Source organism: Orbicella faveolata, unplaced genomic scaffold (genome assembly GCF_042242905.1).
Source record: "Orbicella faveolata isolate gen_17 unplaced genomic scaffold, um_ofav_v1 contig_15, whole genome shotgun sequence".
NCBI classification, from domain to species: Eukaryota; Metazoa; Cnidaria; class Anthozoa; order Scleractinia; family Merulinidae; genus Orbicella; species Orbicella faveolata.
Genome location: NW_028301542.1, coordinates 1,649,117 through 1,669,296, shown reverse-complemented (window position 1 = coordinate 1,669,296; position 20,180 = coordinate 1,649,117). Strand labels below are relative to the sequence as shown.

General features: G+C 38.8%; 1 protein-coding gene across 1 annotated transcript; it reads right to left on the bottom strand.

Moving 5' to 3' along the window:
- Positions 1 to 527: 527 nt before the first annotated feature.
- LOC110069137 (N-acetylneuraminate (7)9-O-acetyltransferase-like) lies at positions 528 to 19,165 on the bottom strand. The gene is made up of 23 exons (XM_020776607.2): positions 18,925 to 19,165; positions 16,648 to 16,741; positions 15,174 to 15,297; positions 14,878 to 14,922; positions 14,388 to 14,450; positions 13,730 to 13,774; positions 12,931 to 12,976; positions 12,477 to 12,602; positions 11,854 to 11,944; positions 11,535 to 11,646; positions 11,215 to 11,339; positions 10,662 to 10,729; positions 9,938 to 10,070; positions 9,018 to 9,126; positions 8,668 to 8,757; positions 7,400 to 7,519; positions 6,764 to 6,920; positions 6,242 to 6,321; positions 5,449 to 5,553; positions 4,817 to 4,957; positions 4,265 to 4,342; positions 3,707 to 3,799; positions 528 to 3,193 (listed from the first exon to the last, which is right to left on the bottom strand). The coding sequence occupies exons 1-23, from the start codon at positions 19,124 to 19,126 to the stop codon at positions 2,921 to 2,923; spliced, it is 2,520 nt and encodes an 839-aa protein (XP_020632266.1). The 5' UTR covers positions 19,127 to 19,165; the 3' UTR covers positions 528 to 2,920.
- Positions 19,166 to 20,180: the final 1,015 nt, after the last annotated feature.

The window sequence follows — 20,180 nt, the reverse complement described above, 5'->3', positions numbered from 1 at the left end:
TGACAATTTTTGTCCCCAAGTCGAACAAATTGCGACAACTGAAAGTCAATACGCTGATCTACAAAATGTATTCTGTAATCTACCGTAAAATTTATTCAGTTTCGACCAGTTGAACTTGAATTAAAAATAACTCTAACCTTCAATTAGCGTTATTTTTAAATACAGGGTCGATGGGCCATTAAATGCGCAAATTCAAAGTGTAATTTCCTAATAGAGGAGTTGACTTTATTGTTACTCAGCTAAAGCAGTTTCCCGTTTGGCCTACAAAAATTAACTACGTACCCAAACAGGGCTTATGAACTTTTCTTTTATGAAAATTGCATAATCAAAACTCATGATCACCGGAATCACGATAAAATGGTTACGTAATATCGGAAAAAATTTAAAATGTCGTATTTTTAAGATTGCAAGCCGATAAATTCTGGTGCCAAATAACTGCAACTTGTTCTCAACTAGAAAATTGTTCCTATGCTGAGAGCATAACGCTGATCCCCGAAAAAGAAATAGCGAGGAAGCAGTTCAGCCGGTTTTTTTTTTTTTTTTTTTTTAATTATCTTTTTGATGAGTAAGCGGCTGGAATTTTCCCACGGACTCAGGAAAGCACACGAACCGCAGGCTTAGATTCATATTGCTTACGTAATGTTTTCAGCGTCGCCATGGAGACTCAGGTTATCTCCAGAAATATTTTTTGTATTCTGGCCGTGCGAAAATTGGGGCGAGGGCCAAAAAATTGGAGCCAGTCTTCGCGAGGTGATGCCCTGTTAAACAAAATTACCTTTAAATGGTAGGAAACCTGAAAATAATAGTTTAATAAGATAGAAAAACACCAAAGAGATAATGATAAACCATAAAGGAACAAGGATGGCTAAGGATGGAGAAGACTAACACGGATTACAAACGACGAATTTGAGAAATTGAAATTAAACTTTTCAATATGCGCAAACTGTGACTGAGCTCCTTTAAGAACTGTTTCAGAGGACATCAGTTAAATAAGATGAAAAAAAGGAAATTGCAGGGTATAGGCCTACGGGCAGGCTCTTTGTGGGGGATAGGTGAGGGAAGGAGAATACTCGATATCGCTTAACCTTCCCTACTTCCCAGCCCATTTGTAGATTCTATTTCGTACCAAGATTCGCTGAGTATCTTAATTCCCGGTTCCTTCTCTCTGAGAAGAACAGAAACAGTTTGAAAAACCTTGTTTCTCTTTCCCCTAAACAATTCTTCTTCTGTGGCTGCTTCGTCCCAAGTACAGGAAAAAAATACTAGTTAGAAGCGCGAGCGGGCGCAGTGCCGAGTCTATTTTTTCCCTTCCAATCGCTCCCCGCGCTCACACTCCTCACTCACCACCAGCTCTCGCTCGCGCTTTCTTGCTCACTTCCAGTCTCCCAATTGCTCTTTGCGCTAAGAATGAAAAACCTATGGAGGAGAAAGCTTCCGTGGCTCGAATCCACACCGCCATGCCACGGAGGTGTTCATTGTTTAGTTCAGTTTACTTCAGTTGACTACTCTGGCTCAGTTATTCATTCTTCAATAATATCTATGTTGATACCCTCTCAATAATAAGAAGTTAACCTAATTCTTACATGTGAAATACATATCAAATATTACACTAACTGTTTCAGTCTGGATGGAAACCAGAAGTTCGTCCATAGTGATCATTCATTAAAGAATTGAGCGGCTTCGGTATTTTATAGTGTACAGTTTATTATTCTGTATTAAGTAATTTTCATTTCCTAGTCTGTCGCACAACCCTGGTTTGTGGCCATTCAAGGGAAATTTTCATGTGGCAATGTTTATAACGCTTTACAACTTGGTTTTAAACTTCGAGTTTGTGGAGAAAACCCTCGTGAGTGACCGTTCAAATGAAAGCTATGTAGCAATGTTTAGTTTGTTAACATGGCTCCGACTTCAAAGTAAAAGGATGGTCTGACCATTCAAATGGAGGCTGTATATATAGTGGAGGCTGTATATAGAGAGAGTGGTTTCTTGTCGTACTCTGTACAAAGCAATTTGGTTCTGTCTATTGATACCAGATAGAAATTTTAAGTCTGCTTTCAAATCAAGCTGGCGATTCTAGTGGTACTGTCAATATCAAACTTCGCTGGCATGCTAAAAATTGGTTTAGATCAACAAACATATATGATGAGTCGAGCGCTCATGATCTTTTACTACTCGAAAAGTCTCAACCTCGTACCCTGGGCTTCCCTTCTACGGGAAGAAGAGAGAGACCCTGGAAAAAAGGTTGCAAACGTCTGAGATTCGACCCGAAAGATTACTGGTGTCACTCAGATTTGTAAAAATTCAAAACTGGCAAACAACCAATCAGGAACACTACACGGAACAACGTAAAGCTACGTCATCAGTTTGGAATTTTTCGGGTCCAATCTCCGCGGGTGGTAGTTAAGGCTTACGGGCCACTAGCCTTTGTGCGTGTGTTTCGTCAGTTGAAGACAGTTTAGACAGGGCTTAAAACAAGCTACACCAAGCCGATCCCTCACGTGTTGCTCAACGGTACAATCAGAAACAGGAACTCTTCGAGTTGCGTTAAACCCAATATGTTGATTCCCTCGAGTAATCCTCTCTCTTTCATACACTCCAGCTTGCGTATTTCCAGCGTTGCCTCGAATTCTCCAACCAATCGACACCCAAAACACCTTGGTAGTCGGGCTAAAAACGTTTAAAGGAGCTCAGTCACGGTATTTTGAGTTATTTTGGCCACATACAAAATTACCTTTAAATGGTAGGAAACCTGAAAATAACAGTTTAATAAGATAGAAAAACACCAAAGATATAATGATAAACCATAAAGGAACAAGGATGGCTAAGGATGGAGAAGATTAACATGGATTACGACGACGAATTTGAAAAATTGAGGCTAAACTTTTCAATATGCGCAAACCGTGACTGAGCCCCTTTAACATCAGGCCAATCTCGGCTTCGGATCATGGCGGGTTTTGTGCCACCAAATGATTATCAACATGAAGACGAAGAACAGGACCCTTCGTATCATTGTCTTTATATCTTTGGTGATGAGCGCGTTGGCCAGTACGCCGGACACCTTGTGAATCTCGTGGCTCACGCACACAAAAACGTAGGTTGTGAGTATGACATTGAGCAGTGGCTGATCCGGAATCAAGACTAAAACACCTTTTGTATCGTGTGCAAGCCATATGTGGTACTGTGCTATAAATAACTGCAAAATAAGACAAAAACCCAGCACTGAGAACATTTCTGTCACAGAAACACAATTGTGCGCATTCAACTCAAAGTTATAGATGGTTGCATTTATTTTTGGTAGGCCTTTCGCCTTGGTTCTCTTTACAACGGCATCTCTTGGGACAGAATAAGATGGCCGTTGTTGAGGAAGTGACTGTTAGTGGAGACCCGACAAGAGAAACCCCTTTACAAAGTACCTTTATAGGACCTTCTTTAGTTGGAAGGATCTAAATCCCAACTGCGTTACAAAACCTTTAGTAATCCCTAAATTACACCTTCACCAGTTTGTCTATATACTAAAAAGAAAATTGCACGGTTGCTTGAAGATACGAATTTTATTTTTTTCGTGTTAAAAACAATATTTTATTCACTTGCTGCGCTCGATCATGAAATGTTGTTTCTACTACTCGAAAATAAAATTCATATCTTCCCGCCGCCGTGTAATATCCTCCATGCAAGAGTAAAACGTTATGTTAACGAGACAGCTAACCTCAAGAGAAATTGTGCCAACCCATGCATAAAATTTACTGAATTTTGCCCGAAACGAGCCAGGAACATTTCTGAGGAGTAAAAAGGCTAATATCTGCAAAATAAAGGAAACAAGAAATGAAAGCAAGAACAAATAGAGATTGAACGAGAGATAGCTGGGATGACAATTGCCGTGTTGGAAAAATCTTTAAACACTCGAAGAGTGCTGGGTTCTTTTTACAGCCAGACAATAAAACTTGATAATCTGCCTTAATGCGCGCATTACGGACCAATAATACAATGTAAGAATTGTCAAGGTGATCGTCTTTTGCCTCGGAGTGGCTTGGAATCAACCTCGTTCCCAGGCTCTCTCTTCTTTGCCTTCCTTGTCTCCTCAACGACAAGGGAAGCAAAGGAGAGAGAGCCTTGAACGAGGTTGGGTTGGAATTTGGGAGGAAAGCAAATGAGCAGAGGCGGACAAAAAGACAGCAGCATCAAGCCAGACATACTACAGACTCAGAGCAAGGGGAAAAGAAAAAAGGTATATGAGGAAGGAATTAAGAACACATTGTAAACTCACAGGTATAAATGATACTGTTGAATGTGTCTCGTTACAAGAGACTTTTGATCTACACGTCAAAGCCTGAATAGCGTAACTCTGCAAAAGACAAAAATAAAACTTAGTAACTTCACTTTTTCAACGTGCACTGACCAATCAGGAGCGAAGGCAAAGTTTTCCCGCGCTTGGCACCCGTTATATGTTTTCCCGCGCTTGGCACCGATAAGACGATTTCCCGCGTATTGGCACCGGTTACGTTACCCCAAGCTTGGCACCCGTTATACGTTATGCCGCGCTTGGCACCCGTTATACCTTTTCTCGTGCTCGGCGCCCATTACACGTTTAGCCGCGCTTTCCTACATTTTTTACCCCGCACTTGTAACAAGTCTTTTTGCGCCTGTGTTTCCCCGCGTTTGACACCAGCTACTTGTATCCGTCGAAGGTTAAATACAGATTTGATGAGTTTCCATTTCTTTCTTTATTTAGTTCTCTAAGATCAAGAAAATATGGTTCTGATTTATCTTCTTTTTTTTGTTACTTTTTTCGCTTTTTTTTCGGTTTGTTTTATCTTACCAGAAGAGCCACAATAGCAAAGATAAGACAGGCAACGCCTACAGGTCTGGAGAACAAAGTTCTTTTGTTGCTGTCGTCGAACATTTTGAAATTTTTAGCAGTGTAGTATGCAAAGGCTAACACCATTCCAAAAAGCGCAATCTGAAAAAAAAAAATAATAAAAGAGAAAATTAATTACTCACCTGTAATAACTGTTCTTATTACTTTCCTCAAATTACTTCCTAAAGAACTAGTCGCGGATCCTATTAGCTAACACTTTTAATGCCAGTTCTCTCAACTCCGTTTTCAAGAACAAACGCTAAGAATGCTAGACATCGCAGGTCCCATGCCCTGCGCTCCCTGCTTAACCTTTTAACAATACAACCCAAGGCAAAGTGAGGAACCACTGGAGAAAAATGCAAGTAAACCCGGCACACAAGGTTCGGAAAATCCTCGTGACGCACCCGACGACTCGCCGAACCTTACTTCCCAATGAGAGAAACGAAAAAATACCCCGAAAACCGCACGCCAGGTTGACGTCACGAGATCATGCTATGTTACTTAACAACGTTGTTGACGTCAGCTAAGAACTCGGAGAATTCGCGGAAAATGGATTTCTACCACACAACGACTAAAAGAGAGGTTTTACTCACATATCTGTCCAGCCATGACCGGAACCACCATTCACGAACACTGTCATTTTCATCAATAAATAATTCTTTTATTGCCCATTGGGAAAATATCCACTGGCATAACATCTGAAAAGAAAAAAAAAGTGATCTCGTAAGCATCCCGATTATGACACATAATGAGATCCAGAAATCGAAAAATCTGGCCACACGAATACTGCAACTCTGTCAAGTTTGTGTCGTTCGAAATCCATCTCGATCAGTTACCTGCCCCAAACTTGACAATCCTTGTTTCTTAAATATTACTCGCTGAAAAATTTTGGACCATTTTAATTTTGGACCGAAAGAGTGTTCGAAAATGAGACCGTCCAAAATGTTTAAGCTCTTTGAGTTTTAGTTTCCTTTATTGAGGGATTTCTAGTTGAGACAATGCTTGAGATACGAAACGGCTTGATAGAATTCATGTTATTTTCTCGTCGGTGTATCGGTAAAACCTTGAGGGTGCAGCTAAACTCTTGTTTTTACAGATCTTGTTTAACCCTAATTCCTATTATGTAGGCGTAAATTTTCTTCAGCAATTTTTCAGCAAAGTGTCCGAAGTTTTTGTCCGAAATGAGATGAAAGGATCCGAATATTAAATGTCCGAAATAAAACGTCCCGACCTTTTTATTTAGGAATTCCTTAATGTAATGCACCATAATCAACAACTACAGTGAGGTCGTTTTGTCTGCGGATAGTAATTTTCAAAATCACCAAGACTTGTATTAACGGATGGCCAGTGGCATAGTTTGTAAAACTATTCGAACAAATGACTTACTGGTGAACTCCAGATCATAGAAATTACACCAAAGAGAAAGAACAACTTCAGCAATACTACAACGTAATGCATGTGGTTTTCTGCAAGAAGAAATTATAAAAAAAATTCAGAAAAACTACCACACCGCCCTCCTGTTCTCCTGCATTTCCGAAAAAAAATTAACCAACCGTCTTGAGAACGGAAGTTTTTATTCGGTTGAGGGAAGGGGGGAAGGGGGCAGGGGGCAGGGGGTGGCTTGCGCTCTGTCGTCTATATCTTTTGGATCCTCCCTTGCTTAGTTCCTAGGCCTCAATCTTTCGCCGCAGTCGATCGTTTTCGGGTCACGTGGTCCAGACCGTTCGTCTCGGATATGTCATCGAAATCAATTGACCGTGAAGGTCTGGGAGAAAGCCGTACAGGAACTAGGCAAAGTCTCACAATCTATTGATGCGTTGACGTTAATCGAAGTAGGTCAGGAAAAGTCATTGAAAATTATGAAACATGCCGCAAGAGGGTACTTACTTACAAGGCAAAACATCTTACCTTTAACAAGAGCAGCAGTGACTCTAGGCCAAACTGCTATAACAGCATAAATCACAACAAACCAAAACGATACCAGAGGAACAAAGTAATAAAACTGATACGCACGACCCATGATCAGGCAAAGAACAGCTACAAGGATATTCATTCTTGTCATAACCTGAAAGGAAATCAGGCAAATATATTTAATAAAACATTTCATGGATTCTAAGCATTGTAGAGCGAGTAGGAGATTTACCAAAAGGAAACTGTGAACGGGCGTGAACTGTGAACCAGAGTCATTTTGGCGGGAAAACCATGGTAGCCGCGCTCGTGGCGGGAAAAACTCCTTTGTGATTTTACAACGTGTTTGTACAGAAACGTGGAGACAAAAACAGGACATCAACTTCTTGAAAGGTAAGTAAGGTTAAATAAACTTGATAAAAAATTCCATTAGTATTCTTGAACAACAGAAGCAAATCAATTATTTTGCCTTGAAGGAGTAAATTAGAACTTCCTGGAAGATGTTTGTATTTCGCTGAAAATTGGCGATCAAATTTAGTTCGTCAGTGTCCAGAATAAATCACAACTTTTAGCGCTTATCGATTTTACAATTTTTTTTCCTGTCATTGGAAATTACCAAAATTACGTTAATATTACCTGACAAAATCTGTACAGTCCGAAATCTCCTTTATTCCAAAAGAATGAGAAATGTCCATAACCAGAAAGGAAAAGATACGAAGCTACAAGAAGTCTTATGAACACGTAGATTGGAAGAACCTGCATGTACAACGAAAAACATTCAAGTCAGTCGATAGTATTAGTAACACATTATGGTTAACCGTGTGTTCAAGATTCGAATTCTCCTTGACTTGAATGCTTCGTTTCCTCAGAAGGTTGTCGAGTTGGTGAAGAGACGAACCGTGAGAGAAATGCTGTAAAATTCCTCTACGAAGCCCTGAGCTTAAATTCCAGTGCTTAGAAGACTTTCTGGAAGGCTTATTTTCAGGGGGGGGGGGGGGTTCTTGTTATAGTTGTGGTGGTAGGGCGGGTATAATTATTACTGAACTCAGTATTTCGAATTCCCCGTTAATTCGAACTCATAATCAATTTCCTTGGATTTGTCCTTCACTCATTTACTATCGGTTATTTCGAGCTTCCGCTATTTCGAACTATTTTTCGTTTCCCCTGAGATTTCGATATAGCGAGGTTCAACTGTATCTGAGATTTTGGGAGCCTATACTTTTGAACGGGTTTATTTTCGTATTTATGCGGTATGTCATGCCCAAGAACACGATCCAAATATAAGGCAGGTCAGGGATAGAATGCAGACCTCTTTCTCCTTGGGGGCGAGGCTGCTCTTCACCGCAATTTACCACAACGAGCCTACTCGGAGAAGGTTAGAATGGCCAGGAGAGAGAAAGAGCTGAACACTCGTTGAAAATAGTGTTCTATTCTACAGTCGAACCTCTCCACAACGGTCACCTTGAGGACAGAGAAAAGCAGTGGCCGTTGTAGAGAGGTGGCCATCATGGGGAGGTAGGGGTTTTATAAGACACTTTATTTTTTTCGGGAGTGCAACATTTCTTTTCCTTAAAAATGCTTATTCTAGCATATAAAGTGTAGGTAACATAATCGAAATATGTCAATAAAACAGAAACTAAACAGAATCAGAGACCAATTACGCGCAGTACGGACCAAGTTTGGTGACCTTTTACAATTTAAAATGGGGTTTTCCATACACCGTTCGTCAGTCGTTGATTAACTGGTTGTTGTCGAGAGGTTATTTTGGCAGTTGGGACGCGCTTTAGTGTCCGTAGTCGTTGTGGAGAGGTTAAAATGAGAGTGAATGTATAAACCGTCCGCTCGGACCAAAACAAGTGGCCGTTGTAGAGGGGTGGCCGTTAGTGAAGGTTCGACTGTATTACCTTGCTTGCTCCAATATAATGATACAAGAGAATAACCAACTGCATCCAGCCCTTCCACTCATTTGTCTGATCTCTGTTTAACACGACAGTCTGTGGAAAACAGAAAACAAATTACCCACAGTATCAAACCGAAAATGACACGGAAAAGCTCTGTGTCGAAAGCAAATCTTTGAATTGTCTTTTGTTCAAGTAAGTTTTAATAATTAGAATTATTGGTTTTAAAACTAGAAAAAAAGCGAACTTTTAGTGATCTTCTACACTGCGTGCTCTACATTATAGAAAGTCTCGAAATTGAATATTCTTAGATTCATTAGAAAAACGCTCTAGAAAAAGAAAACAGGAGGACAAACCTGCTGAGCTGGTACCCAGGTCCACGCACCAAGTGCCAAGAAAACAATCAGGACTAACATGAAAACGAGATGGCTGTATTCTTTCTGTTCTTTGAAAAACAAGTTTGTCCTGAAAATTAAAAGAAAGAACGTTTAAAAATGGCACATAAAAACAGGGATGGCACATAGTGAAAAGGGAAATTACAATGAAGGAAACTTGTCTCCCTCTATGCTGCAGTAAACACTAATTAAGGGTTTGATTCAACTTTTTTTTTTAAATTTTTGTTCTTTTTCCTCCAATATTACAGAGTGCATTGCAACCTGTGTGTGATAGCCCAGGGCTAGTGGATTTTGCAGTTGGGCTAGCCAGTGGATTCTGTCCTTCACTTGGGCAAGTGACATTTCTTGAAAAAATTACAAGGAAATTCAAATTACAGAAGTATAGCATAAGGTATGGATTTTCGGGGAGTCTAGTGAGAGTGACTGTCAGGCTAATACATCATAGTTACTACTGCTTACCCAAAGGTAAAGTCTGCATACGAGCAAAGAGGGATCATCAGGCTGGAGCTTATCCCAGTTTCAGTAACATGGAGCGACTAGAAGTATTTCTACTTCCCCCTGCATGGGATGCTAGTCCATTGCAGGGTTACCCCCAGCATTAAGTTTGCTGGTACTGTGAGAGTGAAGTGTCTTGCCCAAGAACACAACACAATGTCCCCAGCCAGGACTCGAAACCCAGACTGCTCAATCCGGAGACGAGCGCACTAACCGTGAGGTCAGCTCGCCTCCCACCCAAAGGGCAAGCCCGAAATTAGTCTTGAAAATTTGACAGCACATGGAAACGGTGTTACCAGCTGATCAGATGGTTTTCTTTATCCCATCACTTGTCTATTTGATGATGCGTTGATATTGTAAGGAAATTTAAACGTTAAAGAACTGACCTGTCACAGAGGTAAAAGTAAAACATTATGAGGCCCATTTTGAACAAACTCTTCATAACAGGGTACATCCTGTCTGAATAGACCCAGCGTAATGAGGAACTGGGACGGCCTCCAGGTGTGGTTGGTTCAGCACCTGTAAATGACCAATACATTCAGATTGCATTACGTGGACAACGATTTCAGCCTCAAGAAAAAGGATTCAGTAACCTAGACATCTAAGTAGGCCAAGTTAATATAGGCTGAAAAACTGGTAGGCTCAGAGAGCCCTTCAAAATTAAAATCTGCGAGCCTAGAAAAACAACCACTAGCCACTCCAGGATATCAGGTGTGACTGCCACAACCCCTTAATTTTCATGTACTGTATGTCATTCTCTAGCTAGTGCGAACAGGCTCCCTAGTAGGGTATAGGGCAAAAGAAAATGGGCGAGTTGAGAATGATTGTATCAGATCTTCCTTCCCAGATCACACTTAGCTCATTTGCTTACAGATGATTTCCGTCTTTACCAATCAAGAGAGTCTCTTCAAAGACTAGTCAGCCATAAACAGACACAAACATCCCAATATCCCCTTGATTGTTCATCAATTCATGTCTTTGATATTCATCTATAAGACTAAGTTAACCTATCATTTTGAGGTTCCTTTATAAATTTGGAAGCTTAGTTAATTTGTACATGTATGATAAAAACAATGTCTTAAAATTCAGAGATGAAATATTCCTTCTTACCACCAGATCCTTTGGGTTCTGCTGGCCACAGATGTTGACAGACAAACATAATCAAAAACAGCACAATGCTGTCAAGAAAAATGAAAAGCAGAACATTGTCACCATACTACCACACAGTGTTCCAGATAAGTATGGGGTCTCAGGTCAAAAACCTGGCAAGGTCAGATACATGACCCAATAAATTAATAGAAAATGTATAGTGATTTGGTGGGAGCAGTGGGAATTGACCTGTTGGAATTCCTTATTGACACCCTGCATTGAAAAAATTATCTGGAACCCTGCTACCACAGTGTACAACATCAAGTAAAAACTGAAATTATTGTTGAGTAGGAGAGTGTCACTGAAATTATTGCAGCCATAAATTTAAAAGAACCAAGTGCAGTGCACTCTGTGCTAAGCAAGTCACTGAAATATAATGCTTAATATGTAAGTGTGGTTGTGAGAAACTTGTATAACCAGAAATTAATAAAACCTGCTCTGCCAGAAAGTGGACCACCCTAACTAAACTAGAATGTTCCACAATCACTTGGAAATAAAAACAGGCACATCTCACCATGTGATAAAAACTGCAAATGTGTTCCGCTGCAGATGTGTTAGTCTCGGTGCTGGCACACAACAGGTAGCATCAGATACTTGAAGATATTGATTACAGTAATAATTCAATATCAAATTCAGCTCCTAAAAGAGCAAGAATAAAATAAATAATTAACAACACAAAAAGGGTGGCAAAACTATTTGAACTGAACTTCTACTAATGGTAAAACTTTCCTCTACATAGTCAAACTGGTGCCTGGCCCTTTCCTGAAACCCCTGATATAGCTTTACTACATTGAGAAACTCAAATAATTTGTTTGTACATGAGTACATAACTACCAGGCTTGTTATTGATGGTCCATAGTGAAGTCCATCTGTTGATATCTCAGGCTTTTTCTCAGCTGCATGAAATGATGTCCACATCACAGTCACAGAGGAGTTTTCTTCCTGGCTACAGTAAAAGACAATTTTAATATTAAAATAATATATATATATATATTAAATAACTCAGTCCCTCGTTATGACATGTCAAATTTCTGTCTCTAAAGGACTTAGATGACCTAAAGAACAACTGCAGTGCACAACAGAAAAATTAACCTAAACTTGTTAAAACATTCGGTAGATGTTGAGTTTCATCTACATACATGACTGAACTTACAACATTTCTCCAGCAATAGAATTAAATAGTTCAATCTTTTCATTTGTAATCATTTTGCGTGCCTCATGGAGCTTTGATTCCACAACTGGCTCTGCAACAAGAATGATAAATTAAATTAAAAGGAGGTCTACATAACTGACTAACATAAATGTTGGTATCATGCTAGCATGACAAAGCAGTTTGCTTCTATGATCAAATTTCTAATCCTTGCAATTTTAGGGGTATCAAAGTCTAGACACTATTCACTTACAATACAATGACATCAGCTGTATTGTTGAACACTGAACCCTACATATTTGCCCAAAAACAGATATGGTCTGCTCAAAACTGATAAGACTGCTTTTCAACTAATCAGGGCAAAAACAAAACTAGCAAGAACACGACTGTGTTATCCAGAAGAGTATTCACAGGAGGGTGCATATCTTTTGACAAAAAATTGAGAAAGTTTGGTTGAAACCAAATGGATCAGTCTGGTCCAACCAGAAAATTTACAGACAAAAAGACTATACCTTACAGTACTCCTTCTTAATTTAAGTCCTCCACTTCAATTTATGGACCATAAAATGTTGTTTGAATTTAACATCTGATCCTCCAGGCAAAACTAATCAAAATTGTGTCAATACCTTGCTGAACCCAGACAATTACTGGAGAAGGTGGAAAAGGACTTGTTTTCTTGAGCAGCATTTGGCTTTCATTTCTTTTTTTGGCCACTAACGCCTCCATTGACCCTTTGACCTTTGTTAAATTATCTGTAAAATGAAAGTATCAGAGAGATTCTATAATACATGTACATTAATATTTTATAACTATTTATTCAATTATTATTTCCAACAATGAGAGATCTACAGCACTTCTTGTGATGGAATTGTATGACCACTGAGTCAGACATGATTTGTTAATTAAAGGCATTGCTTAGGTGCAGCCACCCAGTCTCTAATTTGTTGGCTAAAATCCTAAAGAAAGCATAGTCTTCCAAATGAAACTATTGTCTGAGCAGTACTTTTGAGTGGTACTGTTTATTATACTGCATAAGGAGGTTCATCTATCACTTTCTCATTTTAACTAAATCAAACTCACATCCATAATTCATGACTGCATCTAGTCCTTGGTGTTTTATAGTCCACTGAAACAAGCCAAAAAGAATAATAAGTAATAACAATCTGAAACAAGTCCACTGTATACACTACTAATAAATGCAGTCACAGGTTTAAGTAAAGAAGGAAGTGACTGTCACTGATTTAATGAGACCTTCATGGCATCTTAGACTTATACATCCAGTCCCAATATGTGTGAAAATTGTCCAGCTAGGGTGTGAAATAGACTGGATACAGAAAAAACTAAGGGTATTTAAAGCAGGTTCCGTTTTCTTCTTTGCTCAAAAATTTATAAGATGCAGTATTATTTGGTATTAAAGTCACACAATGTCTTAATTTCTAAAGGGCCCATAATTCAAAACACCCCATGAGTTGAGGGTACTTTTGCAACATCTGCCTCAAACATGTATTACAAATAAATGCTCTCTATTTTGATAAGGTTACTGTGCTCTTTGAGTGTTTGTAACAAATGTAATGACTTCATGTTTTTGAGTAGAAAATGACCTGTTTTATTTTCAGAAGGTTCAAAGCTTGCTATTTGGGCACTTCAGAGGTATCAAGGGTGAAATATAAATATCAAGGTGACCCTGTCCTGAAGGAATGCTTTTCAGAGAGTAACACTTAAAAGTTATAAAAATAATGATCTTGTTGCCATTCCTTGAGCTCACAAAATTTAGTATTAAGTGCCCATGTACTGTGCTTGTTCAAAGTTTTATTTTACAATTCATTTGAGGTTTTGTAGTCTGATATATAGTGTTATACAATAGTTACGGCAAACTTACTGTTCCACTTCCACTAATAATGAGATGAGGGCATTTGTTTGGATTCTACAGGAAAATGAAAGAGTGTGAGTCAATTATTGTTCTCATGGTATTATGTACTTAACAAATTAAAGTTTCAGCCCACTGTTCAGAGGCAAGACACTTAAAATTTATCATTCTCACAGTGCTGGATCCTAACAAAAATAAAATGAAAACCTGAAAAGATATTGAGGAAGGTTTGGGGGGTGGGGTGGGGGGGGGGAGGAGAAGAGGAGGGGAGAGGAGGCAAGGGATTAAGGTATGATGGATTAGCACACCATCAAGAAGTAACAGTAATGGCTCTTATTGAGCATTATGCTACAGTGCAACATTGATTTAACAAAGTCACTGTGATCTACCTTTTTATGTTCAACATTCACTAACATTACATCTGGTTAAAAAGAGCCATTACAAGACTGGTTTTGATAAAAAGTAACTTCTATCATCAATGATGTTTTTGAAAATGCATTGACAAAAGAAAGAAATTTTAAATCAATTTAATAGCAGCTACAACCTGCAATATTTATTTAATAATTTATTATCAAATCACTTCAAATTTAATTATAATTTGTTCTAAATTATATTTTGAAAATTGAATATAATTATTAATAATTAATTAAGTAATTAACATAATGATTACCTTGGTCCAATCATCATACAATCCCTTCATAGATAGATTGACCATTGGTTGCCAGTAGAATGACTGTAAGAACAAATTAAAACAACTTTTTGCTAGAATGCTTTCAATAGGAAGGTAAGATCTCTTAACTGTTGTCTTTAAATAAGAGAAAAAATATAATGAAAAAATACAACAACATCATAGTTGCTACATGACCTCTCAAACTCATTAATAATTCATCAAGTCTAAACAAAGGAAATCATGACTGTGACAGTGTTTGGATATCTGATCTTAATTAGCATAGATTTTTACCATTTAATTTTTCCATTTTCTCCTTAGTTATAGTTTCAATTGAGAAGATTTATCAAACACTCACAACAGTGTTTGACCACATTTCCAAACACCTCGAAGTTTGTCAAAAATACTCCGCTCCGCGTCATATTTTCAACTCTCTTCTTGGTGTTTGGAAATGTGGTCAAACACGGTCTTTCGTGTTTGATATATTACATACCACACTTGTATTGCTTGTCTTGTCACGATAAAACAAATCATGGTGCTGCAAAAAATAATTATAATATTATCTTGGATGTAAGTAAAGAGAGAGTAGGAACACAATGCTAACAGGAGCAAAAATAATGTACCCTATTTAAGAATCGGGAACCTTGACCATACCCTAAATCCCATAGAAGAAACCTATATAGCCAATATATGGAAGTAAACAATCCCTCTCCCCCTTCTGGCGCTGTCACACCTGCCTAGTTGTTTCAAGCACTAGTGTCAGATTTTTTTTTTTCTCTAAAAACTTACAGGTTTTTCTTCTTCCGTAACTGAATGCAAGCTAACCGTCTTTACCAGTTCATAGTACAAAGTTCTTGTTCTGGAATCTCCTATAAAGGCCACAGGGTGATTGTGTAAACAAGTCCTCATTTCACTGGAAGCAAACAAAGTTTATTTCACAGGCATGACTAGAAATTAAATGCGTAGCATTTTTCTATGTTGTGCATGTGGGCTAGCATACACTAAGTCCTCTTGATAGCCTGACTGAAAATTTGAATCAAGAACTTAAAATTTGAAGTACTACATGTACTGTATCTGTTGATCATGTAGAGTATTATACCATAAAATTCTAAATCAATTTATTAAATCCCTTGAAAATCTCAAATGCAATTTAACTCTTCCTAATAATACATGTATTACAGTTCACTCTTAAGGTCATTCCTCACATTTGCATTGCGCATCCTTCCTGCGCATAATTTATGGCGTCATTAGCGTGCGCTTGTGCACGCGCATATTGAAAACATGACAGATTTGCCTTGATATTGAGCTCTTTCAGTTGAAAAATGGCTCTAGCTCACCAACGAGCACGGGCACCCCAATTTTTTTCCAGTCATTGTAATCAACTAATCATAAGCTTCGCATGAGGAAAGACTGATCTAATTTCTATTGCTGAAAATTGAATAAATAAGAAAAATAGCAGATACACTGTGGTCTTTTCTATTTTACAGTCGGTAACCACGTCAAGAAATTTGGTTCAAATTTTTAATCAAGGATTTAGCTTTCTGTCTGAATCAAACTTAAAATGCTTATTTGTGTCCGACACAATGTATTGACTGTAGTGTAATGCGTTTTCTTATGAGTCTGGGCTCACAAAGATTTTACAATTACTGGGAATGCATTTTTATAATAAGCATTAAATAATGCCAAAATGGGGCATTTTCAATGCCTCACTGCTCCTTAATGAGCATGGGCACCCCCCTTTTTTATTTCAAAATTGAAGTTATCATATGACAAATATTCAGTGGACAAAGTTTGAACAAAAATCTATTGTCACTTTTATTTCAGAGGAATTACCTTAAATGATACCCAAAACTCCATCTGACTCCCCTTCTTGATAATACATATTCCTCCCCTCCCCCCCCCCCCGAGAAAAAGAGAACAGCCTACCAAAATTAATAATAAACCAGTTTTGTTTTTAACAATGGAATTATCCAATTGATTGCTTATATAGTAAATGTCCAATGTACAATGTGTAGTTTCAGAAAATATCTATACTTCTCCCACAGAAGGGATTTTTTTCTAAGACACTCCCACACCCCTTTGGAAATTGCAATTAAACTTCCCACATTTCTTCACATTTTTGGTCTTACAGACCCCCACCCCACCCCACAGACATATACACGTGCACAAAAACTATCACGCTGGCTTGAAATATTTGAAATCAAAAACAAAATTTAACTACAGCAACAACTTAGCCATAATGTATGACAAGTTCTTAACAGACCTTGATGTATATGAATGCATCATACAGCCATGAGGTTGCCAAAAGCTTCCCCTCCATCGACCAGACTGAAACATTCCAGGGCAAGTACTAGATCCTGTTTGCAAAAGATCAAATGTTGAGAATTTTTATCTTTTTGTTAAAAGCATAAAAATCAAACAGCACCTCATGAAAATACTCCTTACTGCATATTAATTCTCAAACGTTTGCAAGAACCTAAAACTTTAGAAATAGTGTAATTACTGGGTCATGAGAATATACAATGCCTAACTCATCATCATCCTCAACTTCATCATCATCATCATCATCATCATCATCATCATCATTTATTTGCCACACAAATACTTATTTGCCACATAAATACCACTTCCACTGCTACTGACACTGAAATCCAAAATAACATGTACATGACAGCTTGCAGGGCCATCATATATTAGGTTTTGATACATCTGTAGTTTTGATTTTCACATCCATAACAAACTTGTTACTTTATGGGTGAATCAACTACAGGCAAGTTCACTTGTAACATCAAGGGCCCATCAAACACACTTAGCCGTAACTGGTTCTCTGTGTTATGGCCCTTATTGACAGCCCTGTGAAGACATGGCAACCTAAAGGTGCAGTTACAATTGTAATGGTTTAACCATGTTAGAATCTGAATTGAGCAATCCAGGTTCAACACTAGGCTGGGTAACTTTGCTGTGTTCTTGGGGAGGATACTTAACTGTCATAGTGTCTCATATTCCAAGAGTATAAATGGGTAGTGACTGACAAACTATCAAGACAACATGACAAAATGTTGATGCCGAGGGGTATATAGCTCACAATGGACTAGCATCCCATCATGGGGAAGTGGCAAAGCTGCCAGTTACATCATTTTACAAAAATCAATCAGTGTGCAATCCCTTTGACCCAAGTGCAGTCTAATACTTCACCTTAGCTTTGAGCAAGCTAAGAAAAGGCCTGTCAACTTTTTTTTTTCTTTTTTTTCAATGGACCGGGGAGATGAGCAGTTCAACAAAACTGAAATATTTATTCTCCGGTTGCATCAGTGAACAGATCACTTCGCATGACCAGGAAATAAAATGAAAATACTGGAAAATAAAAGCCACCGACAATGTAACTAGTGGAGCCTTAAAGTGCCTATGAAGTAAAAAATAATTGCTGCTGATTTGAAAGGCTTTTCAAAGTAAAGACGGATGGCGTTTTCCTTTTTGGAATATCTTTTTTCGTTTTAGAGATATTCATGTTTTTGTATTATAAGTGATGACGTCATAGGTGGTTCCACTAAAACAGTTCAACACTCAATCAAGAATATCTCTAGAAATATTAAAGCAGTGTTCTTTAAACTTGGCACCTGAAATGTAAATCACAAAAGAATCAAAATGACACCCGTTGTGCCGTCACCATGACAACAGTTAAGCCGCTGGTCCTGTTTTAATTAAAACTAACATTACCAGATTTTATCTTAAACAAGGATCATCCACTCCCAACAATCTAATGGGGAGAGTTAAGACAATATGGGAATCACGTGTGTTCCGAGCAAGACCCTCTGTCCCTTTTCGAAGGGTTGCAAATTGGCATATTTGGTTTTTCACAGAAAGAGACTGGAACCAAAAGTGTTGCCATGGCAACAACACAGAAGGTGTCATTCTGTTTCTTTTGTGATGCACATTTGTGGTGCCAAGTTTGAAGAACACTGCTCCAATATTTCTAGAGATATTCTTGATTCAGTGTTTTACTGTTCAAGTGGAACCACCTATGACGTCATCACTTTCCTCATTTGCATAATACAAAAACGTAAATATCTCTAGAACGAAAAAAGATATTCCAAAAAGGGAAACGCCATTCTTCTTTACTTTGAAAAGCCTGTCAAATAAGCAGCAATTATTTTTTACTTCATAGTCACTTTAAAGTATACGTTTCTTTTCATTATTTTTTAAGAAGAAAATCGCTTAAGCAGCATAGAAAATGCGATCGAAAAAAATTAGTCAGCAATGCCAGGTGCTTAAAGATCTCTTTCTCATACAAAATTGCAGCCGTAAACCAATTAATTTTACAGCGCAAATTCGAAATGTTTACACAAATTTCGGCGACACGTGTCAAATGCTCTACAGTAAACAATATCAACAGATAGGATACCTCTCAAAATCTTATTTAGAATGTAAATGTCTTCTGAAGCAATTTAACTATTTCGATCATCGGTACTTAGCGAACAACCACTGCTATGGTCTGCTATGGCATGACGATGTTTCGGCCGGCCTGTCAGACAATACTTACCTTCTCGAATAACCCGTGCCAGATGAACACACACCAAACACAACACAATGAGAAAAGCCAGGGTTTTACAACATATTTCTGTCCTGGAAGTCGTAGGCTGTTGTTTTGAGGCTTCTTTTCCGCGTTCGTCCATTTCTTTGGGGTTTTTCTCAATATCAGAAAGATGCAAAGTCGCGCCGGTCCGCTCCGAATCCGCCGCCATCTTTTTAAGAAATGTCGTCACCAGGGTCTTTCAGTCCACGGTGAGGAGAAGTGCCCTGGACTGGGGCCGTTTCTAGGTCCCGGCAATTGGTCCCGGCCCGAAAAGTTTCGCACCAGGAAAGCCGTGGCAAAATCTCAAACCTTATGAATATAGAGCTGTTTTATTAACATATTCTTAATATAAACAAAGGTTCCATTCCGTACAGCAAGTTTCAGGCGTATACACCTCTCTGCCTTTAAATACCGATTAACTAAAAATGGCTTTTCGGGCCCGAAAAGTTTCCGGGACTTTCAAGAAACAGGCCCCTGGTCAGATTTCTTTCGCCAAAATTTTTAACTCGTGAGTTACGGGTTGTAGTGGGGGGAGTCAGATTATGCAAATCAGGGGTACAGCATTTCGCAATTTTACTGTTTTGCGGATGTATATATCGTTTGGCATGTCTAGGACAGTATTATGCTTTCGGGTGTGCGTCGTACGCGCCCAACGGTGAAGTAGATGCGGCAGCATTTTCACCGGTTTTAATTATCATAAAAACTTCATACCTAATATTTCTGAATTTAACTTTGTTTCCTTCTCACCGTAGTCAAGCCAGCGAGCGTGTGAGGGAGCGAGGACGAACACAGAGCGGGCAAAAAACTTTGATGTTATCCTAACTCACCTCCCAAACCTCTTGTGATCGAGCTCGTTCAATCCCTGGAGGCTTAAATAAATACTGCAACCTCGTTCCCAGGGCCTTTCGAGGTTGTTGGTACTGACCAAACGTCAACGCGGGGAAAAAAAATTGAAAATTGTCTAGGAATGAACGAGCGCCATTTCAAGATGGCAGGTGTGTGTTAAAGAGATATTCTTTTTATTAAGGAAAAGGAGAACCGAGTGTAGACAGACTGCAGATTAGAGTGAGCTGATTTTCGGTACGGGGTTGGGGTGGGTAGCCTGATTCTCAGACGGTCCAGGTCGTTCGTAGCCACGCAGAGAGAGTGCGAGGCCGCGAACGACCTGGACAGTCTGAGAATCAGGCTAAGGGGTGGGGGGTTGGGGAGCTTCAATTGGAACT